This window comes from Neophocaena asiaeorientalis, unplaced genomic scaffold, assembly GCF_003031525.2.
Source record: "Neophocaena asiaeorientalis asiaeorientalis breed wild unplaced genomic scaffold, Neophocaena_asiaeorientalis_V1.1 scaffold146, whole genome shotgun sequence".
NCBI classification, from domain to species: Eukaryota; Metazoa; Chordata; class Mammalia; order Artiodactyla; family Phocoenidae; genus Neophocaena; species Neophocaena asiaeorientalis.
This window is the reverse complement of record NW_020172676.1, coordinates 592,235-610,547: the sequence shown is the minus strand read 5'-3', so window position 1 is coordinate 610,547 and position 18,313 is coordinate 592,235. Positions and strand designations below refer to the sequence as shown.

At 35.3% G+C, this 18,313-nt stretch overlaps 1 protein-coding gene and 1 long non-coding RNA gene across 2 annotated transcripts in view; both read right to left on the bottom strand.

Moving 5' to 3' along the window:
- Positions 1–6,000, bottom strand: part of LOC112396146 (uncharacterized) — a 47,795-nt gene extending 41,795 nt beyond the window's left edge. The window contains exon 1 of the long non-coding RNA XR_003002508.1: positions 5,371–6,000. This is a non-coding gene — a long non-coding RNA (uncharacterized LOC112396146). The remainder of the gene's footprint in view (positions 1–5,370) is intronic.
- Positions 6,001–6,167: 167 nt separating this feature from the next.
- The window catches only part of FAM174A (family with sequence similarity 174 member A), a 30,022-nt gene continuing 17,876 nt past the window's right edge, over positions 6,168–18,313 (bottom strand). Inside the window, exon 3 of the mRNA XM_024739707.1 lies at positions 6,168–6,730. Within this exon, the coding sequence (XP_024595475.1) occupies positions 6,727–6,730 (4 nt within the window). The 3' untranslated portion in view covers positions 6,168–6,726. The remainder of the gene's footprint in view (positions 6,731–18,313) is intronic.

The window sequence follows — 18,313 nt, the reverse complement described above, 5'->3', positions numbered from 1 at the left end:
CAAATTTCATACCCTTGTATCACCATTGTAATATTGTGTTGAGTAGATAACTTACTGAGTTTACTGAGCAGATAACTTGTCTCTTTAGTTCCAAGATCTTCCATTAGAGAAAAATCATGCTTGAGAAACTGCATTTGAGAAACTGGACCCTCATCATCCCCTGAACATCATTTAAATGACGGATCCTACACTTTAAACCAATGTCATAATGGAATACAACTTGGGAGATATTGTAGAGGAATAAGTCTATTTTGCATGTGGAATGAACGAACATGAATACTGGTAGCAAGAGAACAGACTGTGGTAGGTAGTCTTCAGAAATGTTCTCCACTGGTCCCTTGTCTCCATGCCCACACATGCTGTTCCTCACATGACAAGGTAGGCTGTAATTTCCTCCCTTTGAATCTGAGGACACTTTAGTTATTTTCTTGACCAGAATATGTGTCAGAAGCAATATTCAAAAACACCTGAGACCAGGTCATTAAAAGTCTTGCAGCTTTCATTTTTAACACTTACTCTTGGGATGTTCGCTCTCAGAACACATCTGCCAGGCTATGAGAAGCCAAAGCCATATGTAGGCATTTCAGCTGAGTTCCTGGCCAACAGTCAGCATCAACTCAGCCACGTGAGCGAGTCACCTTGGACTCTGAGCCCAGTTAAGCCTTCAGATGCCTCCAGCACCAGCCACAGTCTGACTGCAATCACATGAGATATCCTAAGTAAGGACAGTCAGTTGAGCCTAGTCAATACACAGAAGCGTATGTGATGATGATAAATTGTTTTAAGCTACTAAGTTTTGAGGAGGTTTGATGTGAAATAATAGACGGTAGGAACACCTCTTATCAGGACCAGCCATGTTTCTTCTGGTCTTTTCCTCCTTCCTTTTTCAAACAAAGGAATGATGCCTACAGCTGGAACAATCATCTTAAGCCCATGAAGGAAATACCAAAACATTTTTAGAGACCTTGACCCTGAATTCCTTGAGCTATAAATGAAGCACTATCAACCACAAACTTCCTGACTTCAACACATTAGGAAAAAGAATCTCCTATTTGGGCTTTTGGTTACACACAGCCATGTACACAAACATACTCCAGGGATGAGGTGAATACACAAAATAATACCATAACGTGTTGTACTTCGCTAAACAGAGGCTGCTGGTTCAGCTTTGAGTTTTGTGGGCAAAGAAAAAGAATCAGTTACACAGCTACAAAATTGCCAGAGTATAAAACAAAAAATCAAACTAGCTTTTCAATGGGAACCCAAACATTTCTGATACTGAATTGAAGTAAATATCTCTCATAGATCTTTGTTAAAAAAAAAGATATGGTGTGATGCAGTATACAATTTACTCATTGTTAACAAGTTAAATATGACATATCTTTCACAGCTATATATTTTTATAACATCTCTCTCATAATGCCAGACAGTCCAAAGCAATTCTACAAAATGAAAAACAATGAAGTTTTACAGTTGTTGGTAGTCCAAATTAATCTAAGAATAAAATTCAGAATATAGAGAAAGTGGTGGCCAGTGATTTCTACTATCAATCTTTATAAAAACCTTCTTGCTACTAAGCTGTTGATAAATCAGTCTGATAAAATACAGCAGTATAAGTATTGCATATAATTAAAGATAGACACAAATGCTGATGTGGAGATAGAGTTAGCATTTTCTTAAGAAAACTGAAGAGCCTAGTTAGGAGAGTTAGCATTTTCTTAAGAAAACTGAAGAGCCTAGTTAGGATATGTACCTAGATAGGAGACTCTAATTCAATCTGGAGATTGGCTGAGATAGTAACCAGTAACAAAATAAGGGTTTTCTCTTAGAACATTTCTGTTCATTTCACAACAAAAATGGCAAACTAATATACTAATGATCAAGCCCACAGAGTATATGTCCAATAATTTTCAATTGGAAAAAAATTAGATTGGGTACTGCCAAGTGTCCTCTTGGACTGTATGTATATATGAACATGGTGTTGATTTGGATACAGGAGGTGAGGGAAATGCTAAGGCTGACTTTCCCTCTGGTCTCTGTACTAGCAACAGAGTGACACTGAGTGACATTTATGACACCTTTATAACAAATGTATGGAATTTCAGAGCATAGATGTGAGGCAATAAAATCATAGTATGACCTTATTTTCCTACTGTTTGTCTCCCTGTGCCTCAATTTCCTCAACTCCTCAAATTTATTTTATCTTTTTATTGTATATACATTTATAAACAACCTTATCCTTTCTTTGGAAACTGAGATTTACATTAGTAAAAATAAATTTCTTAAACTCGTATTCAGTAGGCCATTCTGCTACTTTATAGCTGTTTGATTTAGAGCAAATTCTTCAAATTTTCTGAGCCTCAGTATATTTGTCTGCAAAATGAAAATAATCTGAAAGAGCTATTGTGAGGACTGAATGAATTAACAAGTCTAAAGCATTTAGCACACTTGTGTTGTTAGTCTGAACTGTTAGTTATATGTGGAGAATAAGAGACTGTGGAAAATGAAATATGGAAGACAACTAAGATGGAGCCAGGATACAGTACAAATCTGTTAGTCTCTGAAGCTCTGCTCTTAATCATGATGTGGTTAATCTTCAGACTGGTAGAGGATCTCAATCTGAGATTACAACAGAATCTTTTATGGAGCTTTCTAATTGTACAGATACTTAGGCCACTCCCTATGCTGATATAACATGAATTCTTGAGTGTGGGATCAGCACATGTATATAGTTTTTAAAATTTCCATAGGCTAGGAACCATCATACTTTCTGCAGAAAAGAAATCTCACTCTTTAACACTTCTATAAAGAGTCCCTTTGGTCCTGCTAATAGTTTTGACTTTCAGGTCCCCAGATATATTTGTTTTTTATACTGTGTACATCATAAAGGAGTTAAAAGTAAATAAAACTGCGAACAGATATCCAGAGTGGGTTTTTTTCTAGGAATAATGTTAAGTACCTTGATAGGCAACTAATTCAGGAACAGTAAACAGTGGACCTTTATGGATGCTAAAAATAAGTTTGATTGATCTACCTCTCAAAGTCTATTTTACCAGAAAGTTGAAAAAAGAAAAAAACTCAAAACTATGGGATATTGTGAAATTAAATTCACTTATCCATATCTTGAAAACAGAATATTGAAATCCATTAGAAAAGATGAGCCAGAGAATTGGGATGATTACTTTTTGAAGCCCAGCTTGCCATATTCCAAGAAAGAAATAATTATCAACAGAAATGATATAGTGTTTATCTTCTCTGAAAGCCTACACCTATTGATTTTACCTTAGATCTTAGGATTTGTTAAATCCATAGCTCTGGGCATGGTGTAATGCAAATTTGACAAGCCAAGGGCATCTAATTGAAGGTCACATGTTTGTTGCTTAGAAACAAGTAAATCTGCAGGCTTCTTGGACCTCCTTGACTACACTGGTGCTTGTCTACCTAAAATTTAGGTCATTTATCCACAAGAAGCTATTAGCCCACATGAAGCCTACTGGGTAAAATACAGTTGGAATTTTAGGGAGGGAGATTAGACCATGCACAGATGAAGAGTAACAACAGAGTCAGTGGGAAATATACGTAAAACAAAGAGATAAGAGCTAAAGTCTGAAGCTTAAAGATTGCCATCCTTCCTGTTTTGAAGATAAAGGATTAAAAACAAAACAAAAAAACCCAGCCTAACCACCCTATGTAAAGAACTTTCTTCAGGCTAGTGGGTAAACAGAGTCAAAGGATAAAATATATTCCTAATCCTTATTAAGTAATGAAAATAGGTATGGGGCCAGGTTGCCCTAAAAAGGACCCTGGCAGATTAAGAGGAATAACTATCAGAGATGTTTGCTTACTTTGCTTCAAATGCCTATTTGAGAAAAACTCCCTAATTTTGCCTCATCCCTGATGACATGAGTATTGAAGGAAACTGTATAATTACAATGGAGAGAAATCCAAGTAAAAACACACATATTTAGAGTCAGATGAAAAACAGAGCCAGAAACCTGGCTAGAGATCCTATACTATGCTCTATAATAGGATCTTTTAATGAAATACGCAGCATCCATTGTTTCTTAACCAGCCAGACATGAAAGTTTTGGGGAAGGTCCCTGTTCTATCTTCTTCCCTTCTGTCTTTACCTCTTGCTTGTAACATGCTATTGATACAGGCAGGCAAAATATAGACTGGGGATTTAAAAATGTTCAACTTCTGATGTAGGGACTGATGTGAAATTACAGGGACTATCAAACATCTATCTTAGTAAGTCAAGCATAGCATCTGTACTGAGAATAATTTTTGCTGGATTTTTATAAGTCACTGGGGATAAAGCTGTTTATGAAAGCCATCCTTGAAAGTGCTGGGATAGACTGAGGAGTATTGGGGAAATAAGTATTCCAATCACACATGTTTATGAAATGGATTATTTTAACTACACTCATCCCTTCAATAATTTTTCTTACAAGTTCTTTTACCTTAAAACATGAAACAATTTTTCCTTTATTGCTTCACTTTAGAAAGTAAATTAGGTAAAACTATATTGAATAAGCAAAAATGAATAAAACTAAAATTAAAAGAGAAAAAAAAAGAAAGAAAAAAAAGAGGATAGTTGATTAAAGGTAATAGATTATATCCTTGGTAAACAACTAAACTCCAGAACCAGCAAGAAGCTGATAAGGTGTAGGTTGAGTACCCAACCCAAGGATTTGATTTCACAGTAGTAGTTACTTACCTAATAATTATAATTATGAGAAATTAGGCAGAAAGAAGTGACTTGATTTTCTAGCCACATGCAGTGGTTGGTCAGGCTTCCAGATCAAGCGTAGAACAGCTATATACTCCAAACCTATTCTTTCCCTCCATTTACTCCCTTCCTGAGCTGTGAATGCAATTACACTAGTTTCCATTGATCTCTAATTTTGGTTAGACTCTTACTAATAAAACATCCAAAAGGAGGTACAAAAGGGAAAGGAGAATAGTTAACATGTTTTCAAACATCAAGATATCACCAGCTATTTTATAATGTATATTTAGCTTTATAGGTGAAAATCCTAACCATTTTATCAGCATGCTTGTTACACATCTAATGAAAATTTATTTACATAGCTAAATAAAATTTTTTGTACTATCTGGCACTTTAATCAAAGTGTGACTTATGATGATGATTAAAATAGTTGATTTGCAGTTCAGGAATGACTATATGAAAGTAATGAAATAAGAGCGTTTTTAACCAACATGTCAGAATTTCACATTCAGTTAAAAGATATTCTTTTTAAAGTAGTAACCTAGAGAAACTATATATTTCTTATAAAGTTGCCAGTTAGCATATAGGTAAAATGCCAACTAAGTTGGCATTTTAAGTGGCCAAATACTCCAACTTACCTCATTGCTAGAGGATTACCTAACCTTGCCTTGCTGAACTCTAGAGTGGCTCCAGGGTTTGTTTTGGCCAATAAAATGTAGATGGAAATGAAATATATCACTTTAGGGCAGAAGCTTGTGAACTAGCATGCAGTTCACCACATCTGGACATTTAGCTACGAGGCAGTATTCCAGGCAGAGGTTTCTCCATCAGCCTTGGCCCTGGAGAAAAGACAATGAAGAGCAGAATCACAGTCCGTAACAAATGGGCAGAGTAATGAGAAATAAATCTTTGCTGTTAGTCCACTGTGATTTGGGGACCATCTGTTACTACTATATGACTAGCCTATCCTGACACACACATTTAAATTACCTCCATGGTCCCTCTTGGCAAAGGAGTTTGTGACCCATACTTTTAAGGTCTCCTCTAATTTTTAGAATGTGAAAAACTGAAGCTCAATAGTGTTAAATACATGTTCAGAAGATAATGAAGTCAGTCTCTGTATCTAGGTCTGTCTGACTCCAAGGTCTATACACATACTTTAATTCCTTACTCTCCTATGTCATAATGTGATGGGAATGTTTTCACCATTACTTCTCTCTCTCTCTCACAATACTGTAAATATATTAAATGGCTTTGAAATTCACTGGTTTCTGAAATATCTAATCAAAGTAGTATCATAATTTAACAAGGAAGTTGCTAAAATACAATAACTTTTTGACAGATTTTTCTAGAAATCAAATAAAATACATATGTTAATATGTAATTCTATAGTGTTGTGTTTATCTTGTAAACACATTCTGTACCACTTTAAAAGTATTTTAAATCATATTTATTGTTTTGCATACAACTCAGACATTTTTAATATTCAAAAAACCCAAATGCAAAGTAATAAATTTGGCTTCTTTTCCCCACAAAAATGGGAAATACATCTTGGTAAAGAAATTTTTAAATTGTTTTTACACACCAGTTGTTTGTTGGGAATTATAGTTCCAGGAAAAAAAACAAAACAAAACAAAACCTTAACTGGCCAAAAAAAAAAAAAAAACTGATTAGTATGTAAACAGTTTACAATAATAAGGTAAGCAAGAAAGAAAAACTGATCAGAAAATACCCTGCTTTAAAGTAATTTTCAAATTTCTGTTATGGTACAATTTATTCCCAACAACTCTGAGCCCATTAAGAGCACTTCTACACAGAGAAATACATAACAAAATGATACAGTATTTATTGCAATAAGAAATTAATTAAAGGTTATCATAATATATGTAACTTAAATACCCCCCCCATTGATAAAGTGGCTTTTTATTCCTTAAACATAGAAATTCTGCTCTTCATTGTAGAAAGATGAAGTCCTCTCATCAAAAGGCACATTTTTATCTGCAAGGAAAATAAAAATACTATAAATGCCCATCCTGGAACAAATTTAAACACATTTAAAAATATTCCCAAAGATTTGAAATGACAGAAGATAATGAAAGTATTTAAGGAAATGATAATGAATGGCACCAATAAAACACATGATTACTTTGTCTATATTAATTATATCAGATAATATTCTTCAAATTATAATTCTAACTTTTTCAAAGGGATTTTATATATAATTATTGTGGGTAATTAAAGGCTATTTCATAGTCATACTAAAGTTATATCCTTATATAATATTCATAAACAACTTTAGTTGACTTAAGTATACAATGTAGTTATTTATGTATAGTTTCTATAAACACAATTCTTAACTGATCCTATGTCTAAACCTTCAGAAATGAGGATTAATTGAAGTCACAGGCCTGGAAGTATATTCAATGAAACAAATAAAAAATGCTTTTAATATTTATAATACAGTTACAAAATTTATCCATACAGAAGATAAGGTTTTCTCTAAACTATATAATGGGCAAATTTGCCCATTTTCTTACCTTATTGACTAGTTTATGGTAATATGAGGCTATATTTTCATCACATATTTTTATAGACTTTAATTCTAATTATACATCAGGCTTTACTGCTACGTAATCCAAACCATAGATTCCAAGAAACTTCTGCTAATAAGAGCCATTACAACCGAAAGCACATAGTCCAACCAAAGCCAAAGGTGTGCAGATTTTACTAACTTAATAAACCGTCCTTTATAATCATCATTAACACATAGAACTTCACTGGAGATACCTATGAGAATGAGTAATACTCTCTTCCAACTTATTGTTTTGTCTGAATCTTTAGTAAGCAATCTATAATAGACCTCTAAAGGATTAGATTATTACAAGCTAATGAGATTCTAATAAATTTTAATTTGAGGGTAAATTTAAGCTTTTTAAAAATATATATTGAAGGTCATTAAAAAACCTGCTACTCATGAACAATAAATAATTCCTCAGAATTCATGCCTACATTTAGTGACCCCCAACTCCAAACCCAACATTTCTCTTTTGCCAGTTGCCAAATTTAACCTTCAGAAAACACTCTGAATAGCCAGAGTGACATATTATAAGCTGTCTGCTCAATATTTATTATCTCCTTTTTGTTTGCTAATAAAAATACTGATTTTTTTGTGAGCAAAGTAGGGTGGCAGTCTGTTGGGGGGAAGGGGAGAGTTCTGAGAAATTTTGATTTCCTGATAAAGAGACAGATGTGGCTTGGGTTCTTGCCTCTCACTATTTTGTTTTCTGGAATACAGATGTGATGGCTAAAATGGAAGCAGCCATATAACCACGATACAACAAACATCAGAAAAGATTTGGGGAAACTGCATAGATGTAGAGATCCTGTAATCAAACCGCCATTGAATAGATGCCAGGAGTCAACTGCTGCATACTTCTTATGATAGGAAAAGACTTTCCAGTCTCTGTAATTCTAGGTTCTCTACTACTTGTAGCAAGAAATAGTCAATCTAACAGAAGCAGAAAGTAGAATGGTGGTTACCAGGGACTGAGGGGAAAGGGAAATGGGGAATTGCTACTCTAAAGGGTATGAAGTTTCAGTTATGCAAGATGAATAAGTTCTAGAGACCTGTTAAATAACACTGCACCTAAGGTTAACAGTAGTGTATTATGTAACTAAAAATTTGAGAGGGTAGATCTCATGTTAAATATTTTTACCACATGTTTTTCTATGAGGTAAAGCAAGTCTGTAGTATCAATACATTTTATGGAAACCTCAGTGTGAGTATTTTTCAAGCTTCAAGAATGTTCTGTCTCTACACATTATGCAATGATACAATAAAAAAAGACATTTTCAAGGACAAACTAAGAGCTAACTGGGAAAATCTTAAACTATCAAAATGGCTATTAAACCAAATCAAGTTTGAAAGGAAAAACTGTCCTAGTGTAGTCAAGAGTATTGTTATTCTTTGTTCATTTAAATACATTTGCAAATATTAGATTTCTGGAGTTTTTTTTCCTCCCTGGTCCTTTTAAAGAAGAGATAATATCTTTGGATTTTAAAGAGTGAACACTATCTGAGAATGATGGGAAAAGTTAATGCCTTAATAATTGTGTTTAGGACTTTTTCTGTCCATAAACTTGAGGTCCTTGTCCCTGTACTGTCCTGCAACCCCATTCACATAAATCAACCTTACAGGTGGCTATGCTCTGCGTCCCACGCCCAACTATCCCACTATATACCTCAGAGAGTCAGCAATCCAGACTGTCATGGCAGAATATAACTCCTGAACCAAAGCAGTAAGTAAACATTTTATTAAATAGATCAACTGCTATATGAACAGAAACTTGTGATTCAACTGTTCTGTAAGTTTCCATTTGACAGAATTAGTTTAGACCAGATCAGTCAAACACTTTTGCTCTAGGTCTGTACTGTCCAACACAATAGCAATCTGGCAATTTAAATTAAAATTTCAATCAGTTAAAACCCAATAAAATTAAACATTCAGTTCCTCAGTCACACTACTCAAATTTCAAATGTTGAAGAGCCACATATGGCTAGCGGCTATCATATTAGACAGGGCAACTCTAGACCATGTGCTGAGATGAGAAAACAGCATTACCAAACAGAATTTAATGTTACATATCATTTGTTGAAATAATATACAAATTATTCATGTTCTTAACCAATAAGGACACTGTGATGATGAATGGAGCAAGGCAAATTTTCTTCTAAGGCTCAATGTCCACAAAAAAGTAAAACATACAAAAAACCCCAAAACCCTACATGAAGGTTCTCTTTTATTACCTGTTTAAATAATGACAAAGACAGCATAGTTCCCTTTAAATGGGTAAACTACAGACTATCCTACTAGTAACACACACTGGACATCCTTAAATACCAATTTCTATCTAAAATAAGCATTAGTACTTTGACATATTCCTATACATATTCTATTTACTTTGAATAACCTTAGTGTTTATTCTGATAAAATGTTATGCTCCACATTGAAAGTAGTGATTTAGAAATTAGAACTATTTTCAAACTGATAACTGTTTGAATAAGATCTTCTTAATGAGAGTTTCTGGTTAACACACTTATATCAAATCTGCTTCCTGACTGTGATATGCTGATGTTAATAACCAGAAAATACTTTGTAGCCAAGTAACATTGAGCACAAATGTAATGAACACATACAATACAATACTAAATTTAATGAAGCAGAATGGAAGTAGCTAAAAAGCAAATATAGAGTTTTTAAAATTACATACTTGGCAGAAATCACTAGAATAGCCTTGAAGTGATAGCAGTACTAGCTTTTAGAAGCTGCTACCAAGATTGCCAAAATGTCCTTTAGTGTACATCAATATAAAATAATAATAATAACTTTACTGTTCAGCAGAAATCAAACAGAATAACAAGGTATTTTTTCCACTTGTTTTGTGTTGTAAAGCACTGTTTTAAACTGCGTTTTTGAGACTGCTTATGAGTATTTATTTCCAACATTTTTTTAAAGAAAAATGAAGGTAATTTTTAGTTAATATACAGCTGTCTCTGATTACTCATCGGTTTTTCTATCTGAGAGAGCTAAAACGTCCTACACAATTGTTAAAGAATTGATATTTGGTTTTCAGTTTTATAATTCCTTTGCACAAAATGTTTCAGTAACCAAACAAATTACCTCTAATATACAAAATTAGGATATCAATAGCAAATTCAAGAGAAGTCATATTAACTAAACTGCTTGAGCAATTTTTTCCACATACCTACAAATTTTCCCAATTTGACTGTATTAACCTCAATGCTTAAATCTAGTGGTAAGGATGGTTAACTCCTCAATATCCATTCAACCCCAGATAATAATTCTGAACTAATCATGGTACTTCCATTTTTCTTGCAAGTGTTTAGTTTAGGAATGATCACATAACCAATGATATGAAAAACAAAAACAAAACTCTGTTAAACAGAGTTTCTGGGGAAACTATTCTCATTCCTAAGAAGGAGACACAAGATAGCTGGTCCCTAACTTCCACTGAAAATTACTATTTTGGGCATGATTATAGGAACTGCTGACACCATCCTATTATTGGCCTCAGAATGAAGCCCGCACTTGAAGATGGTCAGAGTCAAAGGGATCATGAAGAACAGAAGCCAGAGCCCTGATGTACTGTGCCTGGAGTTGGCCCTACCTGTTATATCTTATTACATGAAATAATAAACTTCCTTCAGGAAATTTAGGTTAAACCATATACTAGCAGTTTCATATGGTTCAATCTAATGCAAAGAAAGTTAAAAATAAGTACTCCAAATTCTAGCCACCAACAATTACTATTAAAATTTTTATGTACTAAAAGCCACATTAAAAATACCCCTCTCAGAAAGAGCTGACTACAAAAGGATAGTTTTATACTGTGATGAAATTTTAAGCAAGGAAATTAATTTACCTCTCTGGAAATGACTTGCTTCCCGTTATTTTGTGGATAGAATTTGGAAAATGAAGATGAACTAATTTTAGAAAGCACTTAAACAATGAAAGAAACATCAGTAAGACATCCAACAAGAATCACCAGCAGTTATACTGTAGACTAATGATTCTGCACTGCAGTTGGCAAGGCAGGCAAATAATAATATTTATATTCCTAATTTTGGGGGTCCCATTTGAAAAATGAACAATAGCGAGTGCTTGTATAGAAGACAGAATGAAGAGACTTTAGAATTATTCTTTTTATGGGTATAAATCAAATAAATACTTGAAAAATGAGATGAGATTGCAGCAGGAAGAGAAGCCAAGATTACTTAAACTCTCTGAGCCTCAGTTTTCCTATCTTTTCCCCTGCAGAGCACAGGCTCCGGATGCGCAGGCTCAGCGGCCATGGCTCACGGGCCCAGCCGCTCCGCGGCATGTGGGATCTTCCCAGACCGGGGCATGAACCCCTGTCCCCTTCATCGGCAGGCGGACTCTCAACCACTGCGCCACCTGGGAAGCCCCAGTTTTCCTATCATTTAAAGTGAGAGCAATAGAAACTACCCTGCAAGAGGGTCTTGATGATTTCATTGTTAAGGAGCCTAGCACAGTGTCTGGTACATCCTGCACTAAGGCAGGTATTTACTATACACCTATTATAGTTCTGCTACCCCACTCTGTCCAGGTTTCCCCCGGCTCAGTGATAGGACCCCTGCCTGATTTTATCCCTCTAAAGACATTCTCTCTACCACTGTCATACATTCCTTTGCTTTTTTCTACCATTTATATGACTGCTCTGGGAAGCCCTTCCTGAAAATCCTCTTTCAGGGCCTACGAAGACCTTGTGATACACTCTCCATATAAGTATTGATTTTTCCCTTTTATTGAGAGCAACAAATGGCATTAACCATGATTATCAGCTGTTATTAAAGTGAGTTACAATAGGATCTATACAGATAATCCCCAACTTATGATGGTTTGACTTAACAATTTTTTTTGACTTTATCATGGTGTGAAAATAATATGCATTCAGTTGAAACCATACTTCAAATTATGAATTATGATCTTTTCTCAGGCTAGCATTATCTTTCCTCTTTTGTGATGCGGGGCAGTGGCAGGGAACCATGGTTCCCAATCAGCCATGCGATCACGAGGGTAAACAAATGATACACTTAAAGCCATTTTGTACTCATACAACTGATCTGTTTTTCACTTTCAGTGTGGTACTCAATAAATTACATGAGATATTCAACACTTTATTATAAAACAGGCTTTGTGTTAGATGATTTTGCCCAACTGTAGGCTGATATAAGTGCTCTGAGCACATTTAAGGTAGGCCAGGCTAAGCTATGATGTTCAGTTAAGTTTGGTTTATTAAATGCATTTCTGACTTACGATATCATCAATTTACACTGGCTTTATCAGGACATGTCCCCATTGTAAGCTGAGGAAGATCTGTGCATCTTTCCCACAAGATAAATTTGAAATGTTGAATAAATTGATGGCATAATGTATGTTTAATATCTAATACCAACATTGGAAGATCAGAGAAAGTCCTGACCATTGAATCTACTTCAAATGAAGTAATGGAGTTTGGACTGTATATCTCAACAGAAAATAATCTCTAAGTTACAGAAGGTAATAGGAATACAAACACACCTCTATCCACACTTCTCTGAAACTTCTGTCCATTACTAGAAAAGAAATGAGTCTACCTTCCTCAAAGTGAGAGACAGAAAAAGAGGTCGATGTGTGCATAGACCTTGAAAAAAAATCACAGTAGAGATCTAAAAACAGTGTAGGTGTTATTTAATGCTGTTTGAAGAAGAAAATAAAAGGGGAATAGAAAAACTGGTCTTTGCTTCTTGGCACCCTGAAATATCCATCTTATTGCTCATTTTAAAAGGTGCAAAAGTAGGTCGGGCTTAGAGAAGAGCATTACCTCTGGTTTCAGCAAGGTCAAAAAACAATAATTGGGAATCCTAAGTCTAGCTCAGACTTCTTTGTTCTGTATTTCTGGCCTATGTATGTATATCTATTGTTAACTATATGAGGCTGGGCATTTTGTCCATTTTTGTTCACCACTGTATCCCCAGAGCTTAGTAGAGTGCCTGGGGATACATGGCAGATAGTCTATCATTGCTCTTAATGAAAAAATGAATCCATCCAATTTGCTATGTCCTCTGGGATATCATAGGCACCTCCAATATTCATGGTTAAAAATGACCTCACACCCTTTGCTAATAATCCCACTCCTATAAATTTACCCTGAGCATACACCTCCAATAATATAAAAATATGTATGTGTAGGTTTATTCATTGCAGTATAATTTGTAATTGCAAAATCATTGAAAACTACCTAAACATCAGAGCATAGGCAACTGATTCAATAAATCATGATACATACACAACATGGAGTACTATGTAGCTGTGAAAAATAAAATCTCTATGAACTTATGTAGCATGACTTACAAGAGATACTATTAAGTGCAACCAAAAAATATAAAAGAATATACACTATATGCTACCTCTTGTGTAAGAAAGAAGAGAAACATAAGAAATAACATATTCCAACCAACTTTCATCAAAAGAACCACAGGAGGACAAACCAGAAAATAATGAAGTTGATTATCTACAATGGGTGAGATGGGAAGAATGGAGTGGAAGGGATATGAGGGAGTGCTACTTCTCTGAGTGTGCCAGAGAGTGAGTGGGTGTATATTCTTAAAATTTTTTGGTATAGTTTTTACTTTTGGAAGCATGTTAGTGTTTTTCATATTTAAAAAGAACAGTAAAAATGGGAAGGACAGAATAAATCTAAAACAGAAGCAAGCAAATGACTTAAATTATATTTCAAATGACTATTACAACCACATAGAAGAGGGGAGAAAAAAAAGAACTAAGCCAAATTACTTACTGTATCTGACTACCCTCAGTCCTGGGCAAGATGAGGCTCTGAGAAGAAAACTGCAAACAAATCCTAAACTCTTCTTGGTAGATTTGTTTATTGTAGTGCTCTAGGCAAAGCAATTCTGAAACTATATTAGTTTTATTATAAGATTGAGCAAAGAAGTAAACATATTGATGTTGCTGGGAGCCAGGATGTTGCTGGGAGACATTCTTAACACAATGAACAAGAAAAATGCCACTATGGAAAAGGAAGAAGGCAAGAAAGAACCCAGTGGGGATGGACTGGAATGGTAGAATGGGAGGTGTGAAGTAATAATATCTAAAGTATGCACATATATGCAAATATGCATGTATAAGTGTGCACGAGTGTGTGTGTGTGTGTGTGTGTGTGCGCGTGCGCATGTGCGCTTATGTATACATTTCATAAGCTTGTCTGCTGACAGGGCCAAGAAGCAAGGACGCCCAGTAACAAAGAGCTCACCTAGTACCCAAAGGAACTAAGCCTCCTTGGAGAAATGGTTGATTCCATGGCTGTAGCAGGGTAGGTACAAAATGAGCCTGGAATGCCTTGTTAGGCCAAAATGTAAGGAAGTGCTTAAAAAAAAAAGGGAGCAAGTCACAAGTGCACAGAAGCCAGCTTGAAGAGGCTCCCACTGGCAAGTACCTCAGTGAATTATAAACCTTTGAAAAAAGAGAAAATCATGATTCCATAATGTCAATAAGTAGATAGATAGGTAAGTAGATAGATAGATAGATATATAGTTAGATAGGCACACAGATAGGTAGAAAAAGAAGAAATGATGGTAAGCTCTTGCTTACAGTACAGTGTCCATGCTGAATGGTAAATATGGAGGAAATGTTGTGGTTGGAAAATCATTATTTTGCAACTATCATAGTGAAGATTAGATCAGGCAAGAATCATGACAAATGGGTACTAAACCTAGGGGGAAATGTTGATGATAAGCAAAATATTTTCATGATTTTAAAATGTCTATTTATTAGTTGCAAAGGGGAAAAAAACAGTGCATACTAGAGAAATTAGACAAAACCTTGAAGAGGTACATCACAATTACCACTGCTTCTGAAGGACAGATGGACACTATGTGTCTCCAGATACAATATCCTGAGAAGGATGTAGAAAGATCTATGTAGTATTTCCACCAAGAATGCATACTCTGAATCTAATTATAAGGAAATACCAGAACATCACTTAAATATAAAATGAGAGGGATGCAATCTTCCATATCTATATTATGTGAGGAAAGAGAGAACACAAGAGAACAAATAAAGTAAAATGTTAAGGAAAGGTGATTCTAGATAAAAAGTTTAGGATACTCTTTGTACTATTTTTATTCCTATAACTTTTCTGTAGATTTGAAATTATTCCCAGACAAAAAGTTTTTTCTTTTTAAGTAATGTATGAACATATGCTCTTTGAAGAAAAAAAAATCAAATAACATAGAAGTATATAGAAGGAAAAGTAAAAATGAAAATGAACTGTCAACCCCCCAATCTCACCTCTTTCCCACTAGAAGCTAAGCTTCACAAAGTCAGGATTTAAAAAATTTGCCTTTTCTATTCTGTTGCTTTAATGTGTTCCAAGCACCTAGACTAGTGCCAGGCATTAAATAGTTGCTGTATAAACTAGCTGCTACATCATTCATTTATTGGATGAATGAATGAATGAATAGGTAAGTACACTTAACAGTGTGCTGTTCTCCTTACTTAATCTAGACATATGTACGTTAAAGTTTATTCTAAGTTTTTTAAGTAAATGGTATCATAATACTAAAAAATTCAAGCTGATTTCACTATCAGTTATCACTGATAGTTATCATTATCATTACTCCCAAAACTGCTTCTCCATTATTACCATTTCTCTCTTTCACCCCCCAAACACAATACCTAAATCTTGTTGATAATACCTTTCAAAGCCTCTTGAATAATTCACTCCTCTCTACTTCTCTTGCTATCACCTAGCACAGGCCACCCCATGTATGTGTACCATCTAACGGGTCTTCTTCCTGGTCACCTTACTCCTTATCTTACTCGTCTCCAATTTATGCACAGTAATCTTCGAACTATAGCTTTGATTGTTTTCCCTGTCTTAAAATTTTCCAAGTGTCTCTTTGTAACCTGTAGAATAATTTCTAACTGATTAACATGGATCACAGCCTGCCTTCTGATTCTTTGTTCTGCCTTACCCTCTTCCTTTTGCATTCAAAGCTCAAAAATCATTCATCCACCCATTCATTTATTTCACACATATTAATATAGCATATATTTAACTTCTTTGAGTTTCTTGAATACACTATACTATACTCTTTTGCTTCTGGTACTTTGTGACTGCAGTTCTGTCTCCAACTCCTGCCCCTGTATCCACCTTTCATTTAGCTAATTTTTACTCATGTCTCAAGTCTCAGTTTACATGTCACTTCCAAGAGGCTTTTCTGGACCATGTGTTTTTGGTTAAGTGTTCTATTGGTTCTCACACCACCCTATTCTTATTCTTTCTTTGTTTATGTAACTCTGATTAATGTCTAGCTGCCTAATGGAATGCAAGATTCATGAGAAGCAGGGCATAAGAGAGGGATAAATATGGGAGAAAGGTCTGTGATGAAGCAAAATACAGAATAAAAGATGGCTACAGGTAATTATATCTCATGGAAACTGTCCCCTTCTTTATGCCCCTCCTCCCTTCCCTAGTTCTGTCCCTCTTCATCACTCCTAGGCCACTTTCCCCACTACTACAACACAGATCTCGTTATCTGATTACATATATTTCAGTCAAGCGGCATCAATAGTTCTCCAATGATAGCAGGGCACTACCAAACTCCTTAAAAGACTACAAAATTCTTCCGGGCTTCCCTGGTGGCGCAGTGGTTGAGAGTCCGCCTGCCGATGCAGGGGACACAGGTTCGTGCCCTGGTCCGGGAGGATCCCACATGCCGCGGAGCGGCTGGGCCCCTGAGCCACGGCCACTGAGCCTGTGCGTCCGGAGCCTGTGCTCCGCAACGGGAGAGGCCACAACAGTGAGAGGCCCGTGTACTGCAAAAAAAAAAAAAAAAAATTCTTCCTATTTTGCTAAAAAAAAAAGACCTTGCCCATCCCCATGACTTGTCACAGCTGATCCCCAGGTATAACACCTTTCATGTATAAATACATGTGCACACACAACAGGCTGCATTCCAGACATTTTCTGCTGCTTGCATTCTGAACAACTATCATTTTTCACAACTACTAAGCTCTGGGTGGTTGCTTCTGACTGTCAAGCACACTTAAAATAGACAAACTGGGCTTCAAATTCAGTTCCTCTTTGGAAACAACCCCGACTTCCGAAGTCAACAGCTTCCTTTTTTGTGTTCCCTTTCTGTGTGTGTACAGAAGAGGTACCTCGTATGCATTTAGCTTTTTTAAATACTACAAATACCACACTCTTTAAATACTATAAAAACTTTGCTGAAAATTAAAGGAAAATAATTATATAAAAAGTGAGACTTCACCCCCCATCCTCCTCAACGAGCACCTTCTGTAGGGTGAGCCCAAGATGAGAGAAATGGTGAGGTGTTCCCTCAGTCAGTCTCAGTTCCCAACTGTATTTCACAATTACTGTCATTCTAGTGTGTAAAGATAAGTATCTATTACACACAGTGGCTCCTAAATGCATGCAAACAACTTCATCAGGTTCACACCTAAAGAAGCAGTCAACAACTGGCAATATTAGACTTAATGGGCATTGTACAATACTTTATAGGCAATTTAAGGTCTTTCAGGGGGTATATTTGAATGTTCTAAATAAACTTTAGAATATTATAAATAAAAACATTTTTATGTATTCTATTCATGTTTATTTTCACTAAGAGACTGAATCCCTAATGAACAAATACAGTTGTTTTGTTCATGTTTATATATCAGGTCTCTAATACTATTTTATGGCATTTCATGAATGTATTTTTATTAAATGAATGAATGACCAGCAACTAAAAGCTCATATGTATTTGATTTAATAGCCCAATTTTTGTTGAGTCTTTTTTTTAACCCCCAGATTTCTGTACTCTTTCTATATGCACCTGATTCTGGACTCCAGTTTTCCTTCATCCAACTAATTCCTCCTCTATTCCAACATGTCTTTCCCTATTGAGTGGAACCTTTATTGCCTCCTTTCCTCATTCTATTTGCATTGAAACTAGTCTATATCCATATAACTT